At 50.2% G+C, this 22,583-nt stretch overlaps 1 protein-coding gene across 1 annotated transcript in view; it reads left to right on the forward strand.

The window, feature by feature from the left end:
• The window catches only part of PSMC2 (proteasome 26S subunit, ATPase 2), a 233,299-nt gene that overhangs the window by 117,100 nt on the left and 93,616 nt on the right, over nucleotides 1-22,583 (forward strand). The window contains exons 8-9 of the mRNA XM_069628069.1: nucleotides 20,283-20,447; nucleotides 20,720-20,807. Of these exons, the coding sequence (XP_069484170.1) occupies nucleotides 20,283-20,447; nucleotides 20,720-20,807 (253 nt within the window). The remainder of the gene's footprint in view (nucleotides 1-20,282; nucleotides 20,448-20,719; nucleotides 20,808-22,583) is intronic.

The raw sequence follows: 22,583 nt of genomic DNA on the forward strand, positions 1-22,583 counted from the left end.
CCAGCCCGAATGGAACCGGATTGGAGGTGAACCAGCTCCCAACGCCACGGGTTCGCTCACCCCTGGTTAGCGTTGCGTCGGGACAGTGCAAGCACTGACAGGGGGAGCCTCCTTGTCGATAGTTCTGGGATCACCGAAGGTAATAGGCTCCAGATGAAGTATGAAGAAGACCAGCAGGCTGAGGTTGAAAAGTTGTTCGAAGTATCAGCAACAGGCAGCAAGTGACACAGGCAGGCAAGGAGAACCAGAAGGAGCAGTAGAACCCAGGACCAAATGGAAAAAGGCCTGAAGGGGAACCACCCCAAAACCAGAGAGGGAGCCAGGGAGATCCAGGAACCAAACCCCAGGAAGGAGAAGGGAACAGGAAGGCAACAAGAAGGGAACCAGAAGGAAGCAGACTGGAACAGGGCTAGGCAGAATATCTCAGCAAACAGGCAAGTAGACTAAGAACCAGCGTAGACACGGTCCGAACCAAACCGCGTTGAGACGCGGTTTGGATAAGGGCCGGGGCTCCTTATATGTGACCACCAACACCTGGGAGGCTTGCAACGCAAGCCGTGCTGTTTCCCAGACATTGGTAAGCCCACAACGAGGCTTGGGCCGCAGGATTCCCTGAATCGAGCACTCTGCGCACGGCGCATGCGCGGAGAGCGGCCGCCCGCGCATGCGCTGAGCAACCCGAAGACGGAAGCGCGGGTTCAGCCTCCAGGACGGGGAGTGCCCTAACTGGTAAGGAAACCCCAAGACAGGCAGCGTGACCGTATTAGGGACCCAACTCTTAATATAGGCCTGTACTACACAAGTCAGTAGAGTGGCGGAGCAGCCAGGCACATCTTGGATAGGGTAATGTGGCCTGTAGAGCAGTACACTGAAATCAGTAAACAAAAGGATCCAAGTTGACACTTAGAGTTATATTACATTATTTATTTATATATACACAAGCCAAATCAATCAAACTAAAAAGGCAGCAACTAATAATTTCATTCAATAGAGGATGGATTTAAATTAATATGAGAATTGTGAGGAAGGCATGGTATCGAGCAGTAGAGCCAGACACAATGGATAGTTTTGAAAACCTTTATTTATGAATTTGGTTGGGATGGTAGAATTCCTGACTTGTCCTAACTCTAAAATGAGAGTAATCTTGACCGTTCAACAATAACAAATACGTCCAAGTCAGTCTGGTAAAAATAAAAAGGCCTATTGTAAGAAAACCTAACCTTGTCCTCCTTCTCAGATAACAAATGTGTTAAGGGAATACAAAAAGGAAAATAGTGCGTCAAAAAGGAATGTCAGAATGGCTTCAGCACCAACTCCCTTCCCCAGGTTCAACCCCACAGGGTCTAGAGAGTCTCTCAATAAACAAAGGATGGGTGCATGCCACAGTTCTATCAGTATTGCACACTTTGGTTTACTGGTACAGTTCAACAGTAATCTTAGGCTTTCAACTTCTGGTAGCTCAATCCCTTCCTTAGGCTTCACCTGCCTTGCCATCAATACCCAATTCATATGCTCTCAATTTCTTAAAGTTATGCACAAGCTTCCCTCTGCCGGGCTGAAGCATGTCTTGTTTTCCGTGGGGGTTCTCTTCCACACATTTTATCCAAGATATATTTCACTAGCGAACACTTTTGAAACGGCAAGGAATTGATTTAGACCTCTGCATGTCAAGGAGTGCCCTCCTTCTCACCTGAGTCCGTTCTTTACCAGCGTCCTTGGTTGATGCCTTCTTACGGATGTAGCTGGTTTTGAAGAAGGCGGCCCGTGTCTCTGCCGAATCCAGAATGCGTTCAGTTTTCCAGGAGGCCGAATCCAGGAATCCAGGAGGCAATGCAAGTTCGCTAGAACTCGAATCCAGGAGGTAAGAAGAAGGGGGAGGTCAAGGAAGGGAAAGCGGGTGTGGAAAAAGAGAAGAACCGCGAGCTACCGAGCACACGTCTGGTCGCTACTTCGCAATAGCATTGAGGTGCGCGGAGCCACGGAAGGCGTGGTCTAGAAATAGAGAAAGGCTACGTCCAACGCATGGAGCGAGAAGGAAATACGCTGGACGGCCATATTGGAAGTATTCATGTGTACAAGCCCGTTGCGACAGGACCATGAAGCCCAAAAGGGGGGCACCCTGTGATTCATGACACTGCGTGACCACTTGGACCTCTTTCCACATTCCTTCAATTCACAATCTTTTCTTGCAGCACTAATGCCTCCTTGCTACTTGTAGTTCTTGTAGTTCTTATTCTCTTTCACTTGCCTTCTTGGCTGTTTCAGAAGTTCTTATATACGACTTTTGCCCTTTTGGCATATTTCACAATTCACATATTTAATTTTGATCTTATTCAACTTTCTTTCCTTTGATCTCTGCTTATAATATCTTTCAAATAGGTAATAACATTTCACAGACTTTTGAATGTGCGACTTCCTCTCGCAGGACAAATCTGCTACTTTGTATCCTTTTCTTTTAACAATTGTCGTCTTAATTCACATTGTATCGACACACGCGCAAACTTCAACTTTCTAATCAGTCACTTTCTCTTTAACATCAACCAGACTTGTTTTGTGCTCAATAACTCACTGGTAGGTTTTCACCTTTTCCCAAAGCTCAAAGCTGTTACCAACACCACCTCTGCTCCTCCCCAACTCTGCCGTTCACCCATGAGTGTCGCTGGCTGTTCCCTGGCACCTGGAAGGTTTCTTTCCTCCGCTCTCTTGGATCTGCTTTTCAAACTTTAGCGGCTTCCCGAATGCTTGGAAGTCTTGCCTGGTTAGCTCTTGATCCTCTCAATTGTGTGTGTGTGTTTTTGTGTTTTTGTTTTTTTCTCTTTATCGGCCCGTTGGCTTTCCAACTCCCACCAGCCTCGGAAGAACATTTCCTTCTCGTATCCAGCCTCGCTCAAAGTGGGCCTGTGCGCGCCACTGTTTATTTTCACAGGGAGTCTTAATAAGTGGCAGGTGCACATTATTACAGCTACTTGCCTGACTCTGACAGGGTCAATGCGAGTCAGGGGAGGTAATCCTGTTGACGACATTCCTCATCTTCTTTGGTGCAGTACTTTTTTCAAGACAAAATGGGGGGGAATTATGTGGGTTGTAGCTTCCCACTAAATAAACCGGGATTAGAGGGGTTGTGGAAAAATGGGATACCATGTCTCACCATTGGGTACTTCTCCCCAACTCCCTGAGCACCCCCTATTCAGGTGATCCTAGCCACCTGACTACCTGAGTATGGGATCCTTGAGGACTAGGTTGTGAAACACCTGCTGGTTTTTCTCAGAATCAGTAATGCATGCGAGTAATGTCTTTCTATGCTACACAGTTCCAGTATACAGAGTGATATCAATAAAGGTCAGTAATAGCATTTTGATTTAGATTGATATATATCGATCACCTTTACACATTGTGCCTCATTACGAGTCCGGCAGTAACCTTGCCGGAAATTCCGGCAGGTTGCTGCCGGACTCGTATTACCATTCCGCCTCTGTGATTCCCGGAATCAAGGGGCATTACAACCTGGTGACCCGGTAATTCCGGAGGTGGAATTCGGTAAATCCCCATTCCCATGGAGTCCCATAGGACTCGATGGGGAAGTGGAAACACCGACACCATCTTGTAATGGTGCCGGTGTTTCCACGTCCGCCTGCAGGTGGGTGTTGTTAAACCCGCCAGTTCAGACCTTGCGGGAATGACACCTCCCGCCTGCAGAACTCGAGATCAGCCGGTCCGGAAACAACGGTGGCGGCGGGTTTACCGCCACCATTATTTCCGGACCGACTGACTCGTAATGAGGCCCATTGTTTCTGGGAGGGAACGTTTCAGTGTGAGTTAGAACACACATTAGCAACTGTTAAAATAGTCCAGAAGGATGTATGTAGTCTGTTTCACAGCAGAAAAAAAGTGTTACACGATTTAAAGCCTATGAAGGAACCAGCACTGCCAAAGCCAATAGGGTTGAGAAGAGGAGCCTTTAGGGAACCAGGATAACCAAAGTTAAGTTGGAAGTTCTAGTTCTGATGCAGTTCTTCAGAGAAAGTTATTCACACAGTCAGTCGTTCTTAAAGAATTCCAGGAGCTCAAGAGGAGCCTACCTGATGGTGCACAAGCTGCAAGGCCTGCACACGTGAGTTGAGGTCAACTCTGGATGGGTGGAAGCAGCACTTCCCAAGCCAGGAAGCACCAAAAAGTGCACACGGTAGTTACACACGAGGCCCCACAGTACCTTAAAGTTGAAGATTATTTTCCAGCTAGCTTCCTTTCTGATGCTCTGATGCAGACCCAGATTCCTGCTCTTTGGTCGTGGTGACGAAAGGGGGGGGGGACCTTTTGGCAGGCTTCTGCGGCAGTACTCTGGAGTGGGACTCAGCACCAACGGATTCCACTCACTTCAGTGGCTCTTTGTGGTTTTGGTGCCTTTCTCGGTACCAAGGAGGAACAAATATCCCCGGTTGGATTTTCCTCAGTCCTGAACTCTGATGAGAGGACTGTTGACAAAGAATTCCTGTTTCTGTAGGACCCCATGTATTCCTGTGAAGTTTCAGACGGATTCGCTCTTCAGAAGATGATACACACTATGATGATTCAGTCACCACAGGTATTGGGATATTGCAGACCAGGAAGTTCGCAGCAAGTCGGGGTTGAGCCAAAATGAAGCCTGTCTCTATGCTAGCTGGTCCCACCATCCTAAGGGAGGAAGTCGTCCTTGGCGGATCTTCCCTGTCGATGTGGAAACGGGGTCAGCACAGCTGCAAGGCTTCACAGGTGCCTTCATGGTCCTGGAAGGTGCTACTGTTGTCTCTGCTTGTCCTCTTAGTCGGATGTCTTGTTCCTGTGGTCGACCTTGTCTGTAGCCTCAAATTCCTCACCTTTTATGCAGAATTTCATTAATTCACAATCGTACTGCTGTCAATCATCCAGGGGTTGGCAGTCCTCCAGACTGCCTGCCGCCCAGTTGGAACTGGTTTCAGCCAGGCATTGCTACAAAGGACAGCAACGGTTCGGGCTCTTCCCTCACTGTTGGTAACATTGTCATAGTAATGATAAATCATCTTGAACTGTGTCAACCCAAGAACATTTTGATTTTACTGGTGGATTATTTTTCCTTATACATCTGTGAGTGGGACCCTTTTCCCACACTCGCAGAATCTTTTAATCTTTTTATGGGTGACTCGCCATATTGTCTGTTAGGCAAGAATTGATGTTGTAACCCTGTGGGAGACTACACAACACTTCTCATGGTATTAGCATTTTTAGTATCTTGTATTTTAGTATTTTTATTTTATTCATATAGCGCCCCAGGGCATCCGGGCGCGTCACTTAGTTACAAGCATAAAAACAGAACAGTGAAGTATGTACAGTCATTGCTTTAGGAGAGAATATATGAAATTCTACAGGAGAAATACAATATATAGCCATTGCATCAGGAGAGAAAATACACATTATACAAAAATATACAATTTATAAAAGAAATACAGTATATGTACAGATTACAGTAAAGGATATAACAGAGGGCTCTTAACAGTAAAGTTGTAGCTCATAGGCACGTACGGTCAAGGCAGGTCTTTGGCAGACAGCCAGGTTTTGACTTTGCGCTTGAAGGCCGGGAAGGTAGGTTCACCTCTGAGAGGATTAGGTAGTGAGTTCCATAGTTTAGAGACTAGGAACAGGAAGCTACGACCACCAGATCTCTGGAGGTTGAAGCGCGGAATAGCAAGGCAGTTGGTTTGAGCACATCTTAGTGGTCTCGCGGATTAGGTCACTCAAGTATTGGTATAGGCCTTTCTCCAGCATGGGGTCTGGCATGGATTCACATGCTCATGAATATTCCCCGTCAGGCTGGGAATCCTCAGTAAAGAAAAAATCAGTGTCAGTTTAGTTTCTGATCTGTCTTTCTTAGTAACCAATCACTGGTCTCTGGGTCATACTGCCCCCAGCCAATGACTGCCCTCTCCCTAAGCCACGCCTCTGGCAGCCATCCTCAGATTTTTACCGCACGTTCAAGTGTTGGGAGTCCTTGTGCTATAGCTCTCAAGCTTTTTCTGCGTTTCGCACTTTTTCAAAGAGATTTATCTCATTTTTCAATTAAATAGAGCCTCAAGCTCCACCGCTTCTACTTCCGATCAACTGGGACCCGTTTCGGAATCTTCTACGCCCCTCAAGGGTGAAGTTTTCATCGAGCTATGCTTCTTGGAGGATTACAGAAGTTTTCTGAGGCCTACTTCGTGTACCATGGCCCAGGAGAAAGGAAGCTCGACACCGAGCAAGCTGTTCAGGAACTGCCCTTGATGCAAGCTACAGAACCTGTTCAAGGAGGACGAGCACTCGGAGTGTCTCTACTGCCTTCATGAAGACAAATCGCACGTGGAGAAGGACTGTGCGTTTTGCATGAACATGTTGGAACGGACCATGAGGGACCGTCGGACCCGTCTCGCCAACAGATTGGAAAGCAAGAGCCCAGCAGGTGAGAATAAGAAGAAACCCGAGCAGTCTTCTAAGTCCTGTGAGGGCGCCCCGGCGACGTGGCCCAACAGAAGGCAAAGCACAGCGGGTCCGGGAGCGCTGAACGGTCGGGCTCCTCAGCTGCCAGGCAGGGCGCACCTTCACTGACGCAATCAACCACGAGCCAACGCTCTGGCTCGGGGAAGAGAAAGTCTGAGAACCCGGTCGATCTCGAAGGAACCTGCCGAAGGGGTACGAGGCGGTGACCGTCGCCCCTAAGGTGAAGGCCTCAAGCGCACCCAAGGTGGTGAAGGCCTTGATTCACCCGGCCAAGGCCTCTATTGAGGGTATCGCTACAGCCCTGGGGAAGCCTGTGGAGGCTCCCCCAGTGGAGGTGACCTCGGGGCCCAGAGTTTCCCTGCCCCCGCAGAGGGAAGCCTCTTTTAAGCCCATCGAGAAGACCCCCCGTAGAAAAAGAGGGGGGGGCGGGCGGTGGCCTTAAAGACACAGACACAACCTCCGTGGAGGAACCGGTAGAAGTCATAGAGGAGGCCCGTCGCCACAGGAGGGATCCCGACGAGGGGGAAGACGAGAGCGAGGGTGACGCCGACGAGGATCCGGTGGAGGAGGAGCAACCGTCGCGTCCATCGCAGCCCGGGCCACAAGACAACTCGGTGGCCATTTTGACAGCAATCCAGGCCTTATGCACCGAGATGAGGACCAGGTTGCCCTTGCTTCCGACGGACGACCCGACAGCCGAGTCCGTCGGGAAGCCCCCCCTAACAAAAGGTAAAGGATCCATCCAACCCCTCCTTCTCAGCCACGGCCCTCTCAGCCTTTGTCTCCTTTCCCGACCCCGAGGGGGGACACTGGGACGGATATGGCCATGACGGGGACGGATGATGACGGTGGTGATGACGGGAATGATCTCCCGTCGCCGATTCAACGGGCGTCCCCTCCCGACGAAATTGGCTCGTTTCACGGCATGATCGCCAGGGCATCCAAGCTTTTTCAGCTCTGCCCCGAAGAGAAGAATAAGGAAGGCTTCCTTTACCAACAGCGTGAGACCAAAAGGAAAACGGTCCTCGCGGTGCCGTTGTTGGATGACATCTGGGACGAGGGACTTGCCCTCCTCAAGAACCCATCCGCGACACCTGCTAAGAGGGACCGGTACGAGAAGAAGTACCGGGTCCCCGATGCCGCTCCTTTGTGCCTTAGAGCGCAACCGACCCCGGATTCGGTCGTTTCAGCAGCGGCCAAGAAGAAAGCAGGGGGGTGGGGGGCATCGGCCTCGTCCTCTACTTCCCCGCCGGACGGCGAGGGAAAGAAGCTGGAGTCCATGGGACAACGAGTTATCTCGGCGGCGACGACTATTAAGGCGGTCAATGCCCTAGCGATCGTGGCCCGCTACGACGGGGAGTTGTGGTACACGATTGCCCCCCTGTTGGACTTCCTCCCGGACGATAAGAGGGCATAGGCCACCCTGGAGGGGTGAGGTGGCCTCTGACCATGCCATAACGGTGGCCACGGACATTGCCGACACCGGTTTCTGCCAATTGGGCAACAGTGTTTGCCTTCGACAGCGGGGGTGGCTCAATGCGACGTATTTCCGCCAGGATGTACAGGCCAAGGTTTTGGACATGCCCTTTGACGGGAACAACCTGTTTGGGAAGACAGTGGATGAGTCCCTTCAGGCCATCAAGACCGACATGGAGACGGCTCGGGCCTTGGGAGTTCTACAAAGACGACGTCCGTCCTTTCGGTACTCCGGAGGCAAGCAAGGTGCCTCCAAGGGATTCGGCGGCGGCTCCTCAACGTACCGTCAAGCGGCCTGCTCCTCGTCGCAAGAAGCCTACAGGGGACGAGGCAAGTCGGGAGGACCTCGCCAAGGGGGCCAAGGCGGCGGCCAAGCAAGACTGAACCGGCCGTGGTTTCGGGCCCCCACCCCGACCGTTGGGTGCTCGATGCCCTGGCCCAGGGGCACACACTCGAATTCCTAAAGTGTCCCTGCATTCCACCCGTGGCCTGGAAGGAAAACCACGTCCCTCAACTACTGTTGGAAGTAAAGGCGATGCTCAAAAAGGGTGCCATCAAGCTCGTTCCAAAGAGGCTTCGGGGCTCCGGAGTTTACTCAAGATACTTCCTCACCATAAAGAAGATGGGCGGATGGCGCCCCATCCTGGACCTGCGTCGACTGAACAAGTACATCAAGGCACAGAAGTTCCGGATGGTCACCCTCCAGCACGTGCTGGGACAGCTTGACGAAGGTGACTTTATATCGTTGTCTGCTTTGGAGGATGCATACTTTCATATCCCCATTCTAAAAAGGCACAGAAAGTTCCTCAGGTTCGTGTTCCAAGGGCGGCACTACCAGTTCAAGGCCCTCCCGTTCGGACTGAAGTCGGCTCCCAGGGTGTTCACCAAGTGCCTAGCACTGGTGGTGGTGCGGCTGCGCCTGCAGGGGATCCACTTTTACCCCTACCTTGACTATTGGCTCATCCGGGCAACAAGGAAGCTCGCCGTCGAACACACGGCGAAGACCGTCCAGCTGCTCACGCACCTGGGATTCTCCATCAACTTCCCCAAATCCCACCTGGTCCCATCGCAGGTCGCACTGTTTCTGGGAGCCAAGCTTGATACAGTGGCGCGATTGGCCTCGTCGTCGTCGGAGGAAAGAACGAAGGCCATCCTGGGCAAGGTACAGCGTCTGCTGGCCACGGACGTGGCCAGAGTGAGGTCCATCAAATCCCTTCTCGGGATGATGTCCTCCTGCATCTATCTGGTGCGCCTGTGCAGACTTCGGATGCGTCGTTTGCAGGAGTTTCTCGACGCCTGTTGGATGCAAGCGACTGGCAGCTTCGAGGACAAGATCTCGCTCAACGAAGTATCCGCCAAGCTGTTCGATGGTGGGGCACCCGCGCGCATCTCGCGGCGGGCAGACTTTCAGACCCCAGCATATCAGGTGACGACGACGACGGATGCCTCCCTGAAAGGATGGGGAGCGCACACCGGGGATCTTCACGCGAGAGGCCTAGGGCTCCCGGAGGAGAGGCCGCTCCACATCAACATACTGGAGCTCCGGCCGGTGTTCTGGGCTCTCAAGTCTTTCCTCCCGTCCCTCAAGGGCAAAGTGGTGAGGATCTTCACAGACAACACCACCATGATGTTTACATCAGGAAGCAGGGAGGAACCAGATCCCCTGCCCTGTCCAAAGAAGCACAGGACCTGTGGCACTGGTCCGTTGCCCAGGGGATGTTCCTGGTACCCTTACATCTAGCAGGGATTAAAAAATACCATTGGTGACTCACTCGGCAGGGAGCTGCGCTCCAGGATCAAGTGGATCAACTCTTCCGGCGATGGGGCAAACCTCAAATAGACCTGTTCACGCCAGCAACAAATTCCAAGTGCCAGAGGTTCGCCAGCAGGTTCCCCCCAGCCGAGGAGCGTGGGCGATGCTTTCTCGTTCCCTTGGGACAGCCTTTATGTGTTCCCTCAGTTGCCGTTGCTGCTCAGGCTAATCAACCAACTCGAGAGGTCCCGGTGCAGGATGATCCTCGTCGCACCGAAGTGGCCGAGACATATATGGTTCCCAGACCTTCTGGACTTGTCAGCGTCCCCACCAGTCAAACTGCCGACGGACGCGGATCTCCTCACCAGAGAGGGAGGCGCCATTCTTAATCACGACCCGGAGTCGCTGAACTTGCAGGCCTGGCTGCTGCAGCACTAGAGTTTGGAGGATACGATATCCCGGCTGACTGCAGAGAGGTCCTCAACTCTCAAGTGCTACGGACACAAGAGGTTCTCTGTCTGGTGCCGTGCACAGAAGATTAACCCTCCCAGGATTACAGCCCCTCAAGTGCTACCATACCTACTGTCGCTAGCCAAAGCTGGACTATCTCATGCTTCAATCAAGATACATCTGGCAGCGATTTCCCGATACACCAGAACTGGTGAAGGAATTTATGAAAGGGCTGTTTCGATCATTCCCCATACCCCCCCGGTGAAGGTGCCAGCCCCGGCGTGGGAGCTCAACGTGGTGCTGACCAGGCTCATGGGTCTGCCATTCGAGCCGTTGCATTCGGCCCCGTTGAAGTTTCTGTCGTGGAAGAAGCGTTCCTTGTGGCCATCACCTCCACACGACGCGTGGGAGAGATTCAGGCCCTATCCTGCAAGCCTCCATACCTGACCTTCACGATACGAGGGTAGTGCTGAGGACGCACCCCTCCTTCATACCCAAGGTGCCGTCTGACTTCCATCTCAACGAGCCCTTGGTGTTAGCTGTTTTCTTCCCGTCGCCTTCGTCGCCAGCCGAAAGGACTTCGCACTTGCTGGATGGAGCTGTAGTTCTACGTGGACCTAAAGAAGAGTTTTCAGAAGACATCAAAGCTGTTTGTGAACTTTGGACCCGTAAACCAAGGGAAGGCTCTCTCGAAGGCTTCCATTTCCAGATGGCTCTGCGGGTGCATCATGCATGGTCATCGGTTGGCAAACCGACTGTTGCCCGTCGGCCTGAGAGCCCATTCGACCAGAGCGATCGCTGCTACCACGGCGTTCTTGTCTGGTGTGCCCCTGCTTGACATCTGCAGGGCTGCTACATGGAGGTCGACGCACACCTTCACGAGATTCTACTGCGTCGACCGGGATTCCAAGGTGGAGTCCAGAGTCGGCCAAGCAGTGCTGCGCAACCTGTTCGCTTAAGGTGAGCCTGGTGAGGAGGTAAGAAATGCTTAATGTTGAGTTTTGATGTAATGCTTAATGTTGAGCCTTTGCCACCTCCCGTGGTTGTGTATGTTGTGTACTGCTATTTATTCTTATATTCATGAGCATGTGAATCCATGCCACACCCCATGCTGGAGAAGGAACAAGTTACTTGCCTGTAACTGTTGTTCTCCAGCATGGGTCTGGCATGGATTCACATGTGAACCTTCCCTCCTACCCCTCTGCGGCTCTTCACTTGGTCATATTGCCACTTTACGTGCTACCAAATCTGAGGATAGCTGCCAGAGGCGGCGCTTAGGGAGAGGGCAGTCATTGGCTGGGGCAGTATGACCCAGAGACCAGTGATTGGTTACTACTAAGAAAGACAGATCAGAAACGAAACTGATACTGATTTTCCTGACGGGGAATATTCATGAGCATGTGAATCCATGCCAGACCCATGCTGTAGAACAGTTACAGGTAAGTAACTTGTTCTGTACTACTCAAGTTGGTAGTGTGACTGAGCAGCCAGGCTTGTCTCAAGGGGGGTAAAAGTGAGCTGTGGAGCTGTAGCAATGAAATCCACAAATACAAGTAGCCATGTAACACTTATACCCAAGGCTTTTGTTATAAATAGTTATGCATTTATTCAACAATAGTTTTTAAACAAGCTTGCTTTAAAAAGGGAAATATGTATCTGAATCAAATGTACTTTAAAATACTTTTCCAGAATCAACAGTTAGTAGATGCTCTTTAGAGATGATTCTTACCCACGTTCTACACCCTGAAGTGACTTCACTAACTAGGACATTAATGGCATTTATATATCACTAGTACACTTTGTAGATTCTGATGTTTGTAGAAAGAAAAGGTTAAAGGATGGAAAAAGGTTAAACGGGTTCTCGGAGCATGTGAGTATGTTAAATCTTCCAATGAAGTCTAGATAAAAATCTTTCCCTGCAATAATAATTAAAAGCAAATAATCACCATCAAATGGACTAGAAGTGGTTGCAGGGAGCCAGGACAGCCAAAGCCAATTGGAGAAAAGTATATGGAGCTGAGGCACTTCTTAGATAGCAAAGGTCTTGCACAAAGTTAGTTTGTTGTAGAAAAATCACTGTAGGGGTCACAAGCTGTTACACTTGAACCCGCTGGGCATGGAGGAAGAGAGGATTGGGACTGCTCCTGGGGCCCGCACTGCCCCCAGGGTGCACCTCTCATCCCCGAACACTAGGGCGCAGGAGTGCAGACATCAGGCCTGGGAACCCCCGTTCACCACTGACCTCCCAGATGGAGTTCCAATGAGCCGGCGCCAGCCTGACCACAGCCCCGGAGGGCCGTGGCCAGCAGACAGCACGGGACACTGGTCCGCTCTGCAATCCGTAGTGGAGGAGAGTCTGTGACACCGCCGAACAAGGAGCAGAGTGACTGCCACCCTGCTGTCCTCGTGTGTGGACCTGTCTGACTTGAGCGGGCGCCGGGAATACTGCCCCCCAACAAAGCACCGCCGAGAGGTGAGGAGTCGGGGCGGAGGAGCAACCGAAGGGGTTGGGGGTGGGGGTGGGTGGGTGGGTGGGTGGGTGGGTGGGTGGGTGGGTGGGTGGGTTAGAAGAATCCATCCACGCGAGAGGTGAGCACACACGTGGGGGGGGGGGGGGGGGTGGCTTAGGGGAGGGGGACGGAAGGGGCTTTAACGCAGGCCTTCTGGGTGAACACGAGGATGTGATGCCCAAGCAAGTAAGGAACGACGAGGAAAACAGCACAGGGGAATAGGGGAGCCGGCAGCCGTGGGAATTCATGTTCACTCCTGGCCCAGACCAAGGAAAACTAGGGCGCCCGGGGGGCCTGGAGACAAGAGGTGCCTGGCATAATGAGGGAGGCCCTGTCCAGGGGACTCCGATGGCCACAGGCCCATACGTGAGCTGGAGAAGTAGTCAGCTGGCACAAAGTGACATGAGCTTGCTGGGGCAGGCTCCAGGGACGATACCCTAATCAGGGCGCACCACAGCACGGCACAGGAGATCAGGATCCACCAAGTGGAAGCCCACACACGAGTCAGACAGTTGGCAAATAAGGGCCCCCGCTCCCATAGAGCGCTTCAGGGATAAGGAGAGACTGACATCTGAGCCAGCACCAGTATCCCTGATACATAACAATCCACAAGGTGCGGTCACCACCATACCGAGGAGGGGGGGGGGGGTACCACAACCTGAGGAACCTGTAGTTGCGTTCAGCCTCCCTGGAGGAAGCGCAAGGGCCAGACAATCAAGTAGAGGAAGACCATGACTGGGATTCAGTCCCTGCAACGCTTCTGCAGGCTCCCGGGCGCGCTCCAAGGGTTTTCTCCCCTGCCCCTGAAGAGATGGCGTCAGGATAGGGCACCTCCACCCCAACACCAGCGCTGATGAGGGAAGACTTCAAATAAATTTTCCATGAGATCAGGGCCATAAGGACGGACATACAAGCCTCCATATGCGCTCTCCAGGGGAGGGTTGATAAAATTGAGCACACAATGGAGGGACTACAGCACAATCACCTCCAAATGGATGTTCTGGACATGAAATAAGAAGCGCGCTTAACAGATCTGGAACAAAGGGAAGAGATGCTCCTGAAGATTGACGACTTGGAAAATAGGGAGGGACGTAACAACCTAAGGATCTTTGGATTGGGCGAACAGAAAGGAGAAACAGTGGCGGAAGTCGGACGGAAAGTACAGGGCCTGATAAACCAGCTCTTCGCCCTGGAGGGGGGCAAGGAAGTGCAACTGGAGAGAGCACACAGGGGCGAAAGAGGAGGGGGCAGGGTCCCTAGGTCCATAGTAGTGTGCTTCCTTAGATACAGGGAGAAAATGGGAGGTCCTCGAATAAACAAAGCGCCTAGGGAGCTTCATCTATGAAGGATACACTATTGAAGTATTCCAAGACCTTTCCGTCCTGACACTGGCACGCCGCAGTGTTGTGTTAAACCAATGGATCTGAATGGCGCTCCCTAACAGGGTAGGCTGTGTGGAGGTCCTCAAGATGGGTTCACTGAATGTGAAGGTCCTCAACTCCCCCACAAAATACTCCCTATTGGGGAGGGAACTGAAAAATGGCAACCTTGATGCACTCTAAGTACAGTAGACCTGCACAGTCATGGGGGATGTAAGATGTATCCCGGGGGCCTACACTGGTCAGGTATTCTGGGCCTCGGGCCAACTAAAAAGGGTGGTGTGGGGATCCTACTGAGCCAAAAGCTCAGGCTTACAGAACCTGTAGTTTGGGGTCGACCAGATGGGAGGGTGCTCGTGGTCTCGGGATCTCTGGACAATGTAAAAATAACCCTGGTGTCGGTATATTGACCAAACGCGGGCCAAATGCAGTTCTTGAAGGATGCCATGAGGGAGGTCATGGACAGAGCGGAGGGCCTCCTCATTATAGGGGGGGGGGACTTCAACACTACTAAAATCATCAACGCGGTAAAACCCTACCTCGCTGCCAAGAACTGTATCAACATTGCCAGAGCCACCATAGGAGTCAAACTGGACTATTGCAATGTCCTTCTGCTAGGTACTTCTGCCAAGAACATTAACAGGCTACAAATTGCACAAAATAATGTTCTCCGAGCTGCTCTCAGGATCCCCAGGAGAGAGCATTTCTCCCAGGCCAGACAAGATGCCCACTGGCTCCCTATCAAAGAACGCATATTGTTTAAGGCGATCACAATCACACACAGATGTCTTTCCCAATCAGAGCCCCAAATATCTCGCTGATCGGATACACCCTTCACAATCACTCAGACCCAAGCGAGAACTCTACTCTGACCAACTCGCGGCCCCTGTCTTTAACAGAGCCAAAGCCGGCGGTACTAGCTTTGAAGTATTGGCACCAAAATCCTGGAACCTACTACCCCCCAAACTCAGGAAGGAAACATCACTCCTAGCCTTTAGAAAGTCTCTGAAAACCATATTATTCAAATAACTGCCTGTTCCACTGTAACCAAGGAACTGTCTATCGCCTAATATGTATGACCCTCTTATCGCTTAATACGTTATGACCCTGAAGGGGAACTGTACACTGCTTTTTGCCTGCACCCAAGTGAATATGATGTAACAGTGCCACGATGCCCTAGGGCAGTTGCGCGCTTTATAAATGGAAATAAATAAACATGTGGGCGGACAGGGCAATGGATCACAGTGGGTGGTGCATTCCGGTGGGCAGTAGAGGGGGGACCGCAAGTACAGGCTTTAATTATTACATATGGAACCAGGGACTTGTGGACGTCTGGACGAATATTAACCAGACAAAGAGGTTATACCTTTCACTCTTCAGTCCACGGCACCAGAACAAGGATCGATTATTTCTTCATAGGACAGCAACACCTCAGTAGAGTGAACTCTTGCGCACACGTCCCGACCAGCTGGTCCAACCATGATCTACTAGAGCTACTAGAGCTCAAGATGACCTTGTCTGGCTTGAAACCCAAAGAATCACTCTGGCGGTGTAATGACCTACTCCTCAGGGACGCTGTCTTTGCAGAAGAGATGAGGGAGGCCATTATGGAATTCTTCTGTATTAATGACACTGGGGATGTCGAAGGGGAATGGTTTGGGATGCTGCGAAAGCGACCTAGCAGGGACTCCTCATTAGGGAAGGAGCCATAAAGCAGAGGGTCCAGTCACTTCTGGCAGGAATCCTCCGGAGAGAAATCTGCCTCCTGGAACGGGCAGAAGCCAAGGAGATGGGGCGGAGAGAGGAAGACCATGTGTTGGGGAGAGTTCTCACCTTGAGAATTCTGTACCTTGGAGACCCCAGCTCTTTTTCTGGACTCTAGGACTTTTTCATTTTTACCTGGAGAGAGTGAGACCCTTTATCCCACTCATGTATTTTTTTTTTAAAACTCTTTATTGAATTTTATAACATATGCCAAATATTCGCGCAACAAACACCCCCTTCCCCCCTCCATCCCCCTTTTTTTTAAATTTTTAAAAACATCCTTTTATTGGTTTAACACTTATATTACCCCAACTCCCCCCCGTCCCCTTGAAGGCAGCGTTGCTGTGTTCTTGATCCATTACCCCATGGACCAATTGTTTAATTTTCTGAACCCCCCCCCCCCCGTGCCAACTTGACCGTGTTCTTTGACCGTTACTACCGCAGGCCAGTCACTGATGTTTACTGCAGATCCAAAAGTCGCAAACTCTGGGGGTGCCACCCAATACAAAAGTCCCCCTTGAGAAATACCAATGTTTCTTCCCAGTCCCTCGCAAAGGATTGCACGTTATTGTTAATCGCATACGATGCCCATTCGAGTGCCACAATATCCCAAAGTTTCCGCAATAAATCCTGCAAGAGGGGAATCTCCATGCTCCTCCATCTCTGCGCTATTACTGTCATAGCTGCGATTATGAGGATCACCCTCGCTTTCCCTCGGGGTCTGGGCTCCCCCTGGGCAGAACCCCCTCTGATTTCCAGGAGGACTTCCACTGGTGGTCTACTGTTCCCCGGCCCGAACGTCTGTTCCTGGGCGTCTCGCACTTCTTGCCAAAAAGGCCTAATTTTCGGACAGTCCCACCAGATGTGTTGCGCCGTGCCCTCCTGCCCACATCCCCTCCAACAACTCCCCGAGGTGCTAGGGTACATCTCCCGGAGACGGGCTGGTGTATAATGCCACCCGAACAGTACCTTATACCACATTTCCTGTAGTTGGGATGCTTAAGCCAGTCTGAGGATGTCCCTCCACAGCCTCTCCCACTCTTCTTGCGCCATTTCCCTTCCTAGGATCTGACTCCACCTCTGCATGTACTGCCATTGGCCCCTATTGGTTGCCTCGTCCAGAATTTTATATAGGTTATTAACCCCTTGGACCCATCGTTTGACAGGAAGAATCTTTCAAAGTGCGTCTTCTCTCTCGTTGCTGATTGTTTATTAACCGGGTTGAAGACCCAATGACAAAATTGTGCTGATCTGAGCCTTTCCCCCTCCTTGATCCCATAGTCCCTCTTACACTCCTCTCGTATGTATTTTAATGTGATTTGAACACTTGTTTCTTTTGGTTTTTGGAGTCTGACAAACTCCATAGGCAGCTTTTTACATTGTAGCACACAGCACTTTGTGTAGTGCTACAGGGAAGACTTACAGAATTCCCCAAAGGCTTAAAACACCTTTCTCTTGGATAACTACTGTTTCCAAAAAGAGTAAAGTGAAATTGACTTTACTTTACACTTTTACATTTCTAGACCAGCACACTATTTTACAATAGGGTGCTGGAGGGGTTACCTGGTACCCCCTTGGTTTAGCTTCTCATGTAACATTTTAATGTTACCCTTTCCTCGATGAATGGCTAGTGGCAGTGGTTTTCCTTTTAACTACCATGGTGTGTCTTTACCGCGGGATGCGTTAGCTGCTGCAGTAAAGCACCCTTGAGTGCCATTTTTGTCAAAATGGCCTGGTCTTCTTTTTTCGCCATTTCTTTGTGGAAAGGTCCTTCTTGAGATTTACTCTGCGCGCCAAACCAGGTTTGATCCCTTTGTTCGTTTTGTCTTTGGCGGACTTCACGAGTGAAGCCCGCCTCCGGCTCCAGGGTGTCTGGTGGGGGCAGGAAGTGAGGGAGGTGCCCGAAACTCCCTGTGCTTAATCTCCTAGGAGACAGGAATGCACTCCTAGTTGATTGGCCGACTGGCTGGCTGTCAGGCAAGGACAGCCACCCTGCTGGGTGATTGACAGCCAGGCTGGAATGAATGGGAGAAACCTGCATAAAAGATGAGGCTTTTTGGCTTGGAATGCTGAGTCGACCACTGGACGAAGGAATCCGAAGAAGAACTTGAAGAGGACGCCTGCTGCAACTCCTGGACTGTTGGTTTGCCCGGTGAAGCCCTGCTGCTGTAATGAAACTCCAAATTTGCATCGACTGAGAAGCCTCTGCAAGGACGACTTCTCCATTTGAGTTGGTGGGACACCAGTTTGTGTGTGTTGCTTTTAAGCTGGCCAAGAGCTCCAGGAAGATCCTCCAGACTCGCAGGAAGCAGGACTGACCGAGCCTGAGCCACCTCAATGGAGTGCTGGACCCCCAGATGTACGGAAAGTCCGTCTCGACATCCAGGAACCGTGGAGATTCTGTTTGCGGTAGACACGAGGAGCTGAAACACTGAATTGCCACTTGTTTGAAGATAGCCGGTTGCTGTTGGTAACCATCCCATTGCAGTGCAGGAGTCCCCAGATGTCCTCCCTCTTGTCCCCATGACTGAGGACCAGGAACACCAGGACTTCTAACTAAAGGTACTGTAAAGTCTAAGAGAACTTACCTCCTTGTTTTAGATTTGTTTCTACTCTTCACAAGCCTAACAGCTTGTGGCCCTACATTGTTTCTTCTTCATTGCTAAAGACTTCTACAACTTTGTGCAAAGACTTTTCTACTTACCTGCAAGAAGTGCTTCCGCTATATAGACTTTTGCCTATTGACTTTGGCATAGTCTCTTTACACTGAAAGGCTCTTCTCTCCTCTGACACTGGGTGGGCGGTTGAAAAGTATTTGCCTGCTTAAAAGTCACATCTCAGTGCTATTCTAAATGCTAACAGTAACATATCAATGTCCAGCGTCCAACAATTGATGTTACCTTAGTGTATAGGAAGTGTCTGTGTGGCATCCCCAATGGGTGCTTGCTGATTTAGAAAGTAAGAGTGTATTTTGAAGGTATTTGTGTGTTGCTGTAATATTGCTACCGTCTAAAGAAGGCTTACATAAATGACTGATAAATAATGTTTTTATCAAGAAACCTTGACTTTAAGTGTTTGTTTGGATACTTGGCACTGTGAATCTTTGTGTAACCACTCTTCTGCTCACATTGACGTACGCCTGGTTGCTTTACCACGCTACCAACCTGTGTAGTTCAGACTTATACCAAAGGTTGGGTCCTATTTGGGTCCTATTTCCAGGAGGCTGAGATTGAGATTGTTGTAGTGCTCCCTAAGAGCACTACCCCAAATCTGTACCCAACACCTTGGTGCGGCTAGGAGTAAGTGTCCGGTACTAAAGGACATAGAGATGGGGAGGGTCCTCACCAGCCTTCAGTACTTCAAGCAAAGGTACTATGAGAAAAGGGACAAGGCAGACGCCATGCTAGCTGCCAAACTAGCTGCCAAACTTTGAGGCCAGAGAGCGGAGAGGTGGGTGACAGAGAATCTGGGGGAGGGCGGGCAGAGGCTTACTGAAGCAGGCGAAGGGCAGGCGGTTTTGCAGGGTTCTATGAAAAACTATACGGTAAAGAGGGAACCACAGACAAGGCCATGCTGGGAAAGTATTTTGCCTGAATCCCACTCCCTAAACTCCTGAGAAGGGGAAACCCTGACCCTGGACAGGCCGATTACACCAGAGGGAAGTTCTGAGCTTGATATCTGGCCTTAAACTGGGTAAGGCACCTGGTGAGGATGGGTCCACAGCGGGGTTCTAAAAGAGCTTTGCTGGACCCCTGGCAGGTCACCTAGCCGCCCTGTACACCGGCATAATTTTCTTTCAGTGATGCAACTAGGGGAGGTAATACCAACTCTTTCTTCTCTTGCTGCATTGTTTTAATCCCCTAATCAGTTTTGTCCTAATGTATTAGTCCAGCAGCACTGTAGGTGGCTCCCACCTGCAGTAAGAATTTTGAATATATTGGGCCCGCACATGCAGCAGGTTATCTTTTATGCATCATTAGGTGAACACTTTGAATTAACAGCAGTTGATTTTTTTTATTTGAAAAAGGCACATCTTTGCTGGATGTGCTTTTGACTTGACACACAATGCATTTGGGTATGCGAATTAGCTAAAATGTGACCTTTACACCAGGAAAATGTCTGTCTATAGGGCACTGATCGTTTTACACTCTGCGTTTTTCAACCCAAGGATTCAGACAACTGCAAGTTTTTGTTTTGTCACTGTTATGTCCTAATTCTTTTATACCATCAAAAACTGGCTCACTACCTTGTTCTCATCTTAATGCTATTGTACAGACACCCTTCTTGTGAATGCTTCTGGCATCTGTAAATGTGTCATTTCTGATTGGAATTGACATATCTGCTCTTCAAATAAATACAAAAAACAATAATGTATATCTAACTTTTACATAAAGCAAATTTATGATTTTAAAAAGTGGCTTGGTTTCCTCATTATCTAATTGATGTTCTCTTTTTTCTTTTTAGCCTGAGCGCTTTGTTAATCTTGGTATTGAGCCACCCAAAGGTGTTCTGCTTTTTGGTCCTCCGGGTACAGGAAAAACCCTATGTGCTCGAGCGGTAGCCAATAGGACTGATGCCTGCTTCATCAGAGTGATTGGCTCAGAGTTGGTGCAAAAGTATGTTGGGGAGGTAAAGTCATTTGATTTTTAATTTGGGGGTATGAAGGAAGCTCAAAAGAGGAATGTCTGATAACTCGGTGCTTCATGTATGTCATGTGACTCAAGCATTTAATAGGCCACTTCACACCAATACCACAAATAAGGAGTACCTTATCGGTTCTAAAAATTGTTTCATTTGGTTCAGTGAAGATAACTTTTTCCTTTTCATCTTCCAATTCAAAACTCCCCAGAGCCGTTTTACTCAATTACTTAAATATTCTTCATTTTCTGTCTTCCATATAGGGAGCAAGAATGGTGCGTGAACTTTTTGAAATGGCTCGAACCAAGAAAGCCTGCTTGATATTCTTTGATGAAATTGATGCCATTGGAGGTACGCTCTGATCTCCTCATTAATTTCCTGCTCCCTTTTTTTGATGCATTCAGATTATGTTTAGTGCTCCAGATAAAATAGGGAGTATAATGATTATCATTGTGATGACACGATAACCTCATCTTCGAAGGGATTGTGTCCTCCGACGTATTCCTCATCTTAGATATATCCTTCCAGCTCTGCTGGCCTCAGAAAAATTTTTCTCCAGAGGGCGCTGCGCGTCGACGTCCCTCGAGTCGATGACCCTCGACAGCCGCCGTATCGACGCTCGACGTCATCCTGCCTATAAAGGTCGCGCGCAGCGTCCGTTGCTCAGTTCCGTTTTTCCGCGCTACTCGGTGCCTCGGAATACCGTTGCTCAGTTCTTAGTAATATTTACTTCAAGTTATTCGAATCGTACTCGATGGCTTCCTCGTCGGAACCGACAACCCCTCGATCCGGCTTCAAAAAATGTCGAGATTGTGGGAAAAAGATGTCGTTGACCGATCCTCACAGAAATTGTCTGTGGTGCTTGGGAGCCGAACACCATTGTTCGGAGTGCGAGGACTGCATGTCCATGACTGCTAAGGCCCTGAAGGAGCGTAGGGGGAAGCTGGAGAAAGGTAAGACTTTTAAAGCTTCTTCTTCTTCGACAAAGTCGAGACATTCATCTCCTCGTCACCACTCACGCTCCAGGTCTCGGAGTGGGTCTCATCACTCCTCGAGATCGAAACACTCGAAGAGGAGACGTCGAAGATCCCCTTCTCCGTCTTCCTCTTCCTCTGTTTCGCCAAAAAGAATCCCTTGCCCCACGAAACATAGTTCCCGGGCTGATTGGGAGGAATTCAGAAAAAACATGATGAGCGTCTTCGAGAAAGCGGCCTCGACCCCCTCGAAGACTGCCGAGAGCGATGCTCTGGTCGAAAGACCCGAAGGTCAAAAACGCCGCGAGTCGCAGTACCCGGCGAAAGAAACCTCTCGAGTGCGTCTCAAACCCTCGAGTAGGACCATGACCTCCAAACCTTCCTCGAAGGTTCCGTCGACGAAGGTTCCGTCGACGTCTAGGTCTTCGACGCCGTTGTCGAAGGGACCTTCGACATACAGGTCTGTCGACTCGACGCCGGCCTCGACACCGGCGTCGACGCCGAGAAAAGTCACGATGACCACACATCCAGTGACGATTCCCAGGCCCTCGACGTCGATGGCGTCGATATTGTCGAGTAAAATTCCAATTCTGTCGAGGTCCTCGAGGCCTCCACCTCTGTTTTCGACGCCACGCTCGAAGCCTTCGACGTCGGCGTCGACGACATTGACGTTTTCGAGGCCAATAATGACAAGTTCAGCACCCTCTGCCTTGGAAATGGGATTTACTCCCTTTATTAATTCAGAACAATTGAGAACTATATCCTCAATTTTAGAAGAGGGTGATCTGTCAGAACAAAATGAGTTACAGGGACCTGTAACCCCAGTTAGAGAGGAATTTTCCCCTGAAGAGCACAGATTAAAGGATCTTCATGATTCTTTACATGAGGCAAGTGGTTTAGACACTTCCCCTGAGGTGGATTTTGCTAAACCAGACCCGGGGGAGCATGCTGAAACCCCCTACAGAGCCTTAATGGCCAGAATTACAGAGTTCATGGGGTGGTCTACACCTTCACAATCTTTCCAGCAAGATGACCTCACGGATATTCTTGACAAAGGCCCACAAGAGGATCCAGTGGTGCCCTTTCATAAAGCTCTTCAGAGAAAGATCATGACAAACTGGGAAACCCCAGATGTAATACCAGCAGTAAATAA

This window comes from Ambystoma mexicanum, chromosome 12 (assembly GCF_040938575.1).
Source record: "Ambystoma mexicanum isolate Mex_15411 chromosome 12, UKY_AmexF1_1, whole genome shotgun sequence".
NCBI lineage: Eukaryota > Metazoa > Chordata > Amphibia > Caudata > Ambystomatidae > Ambystoma > Ambystoma mexicanum.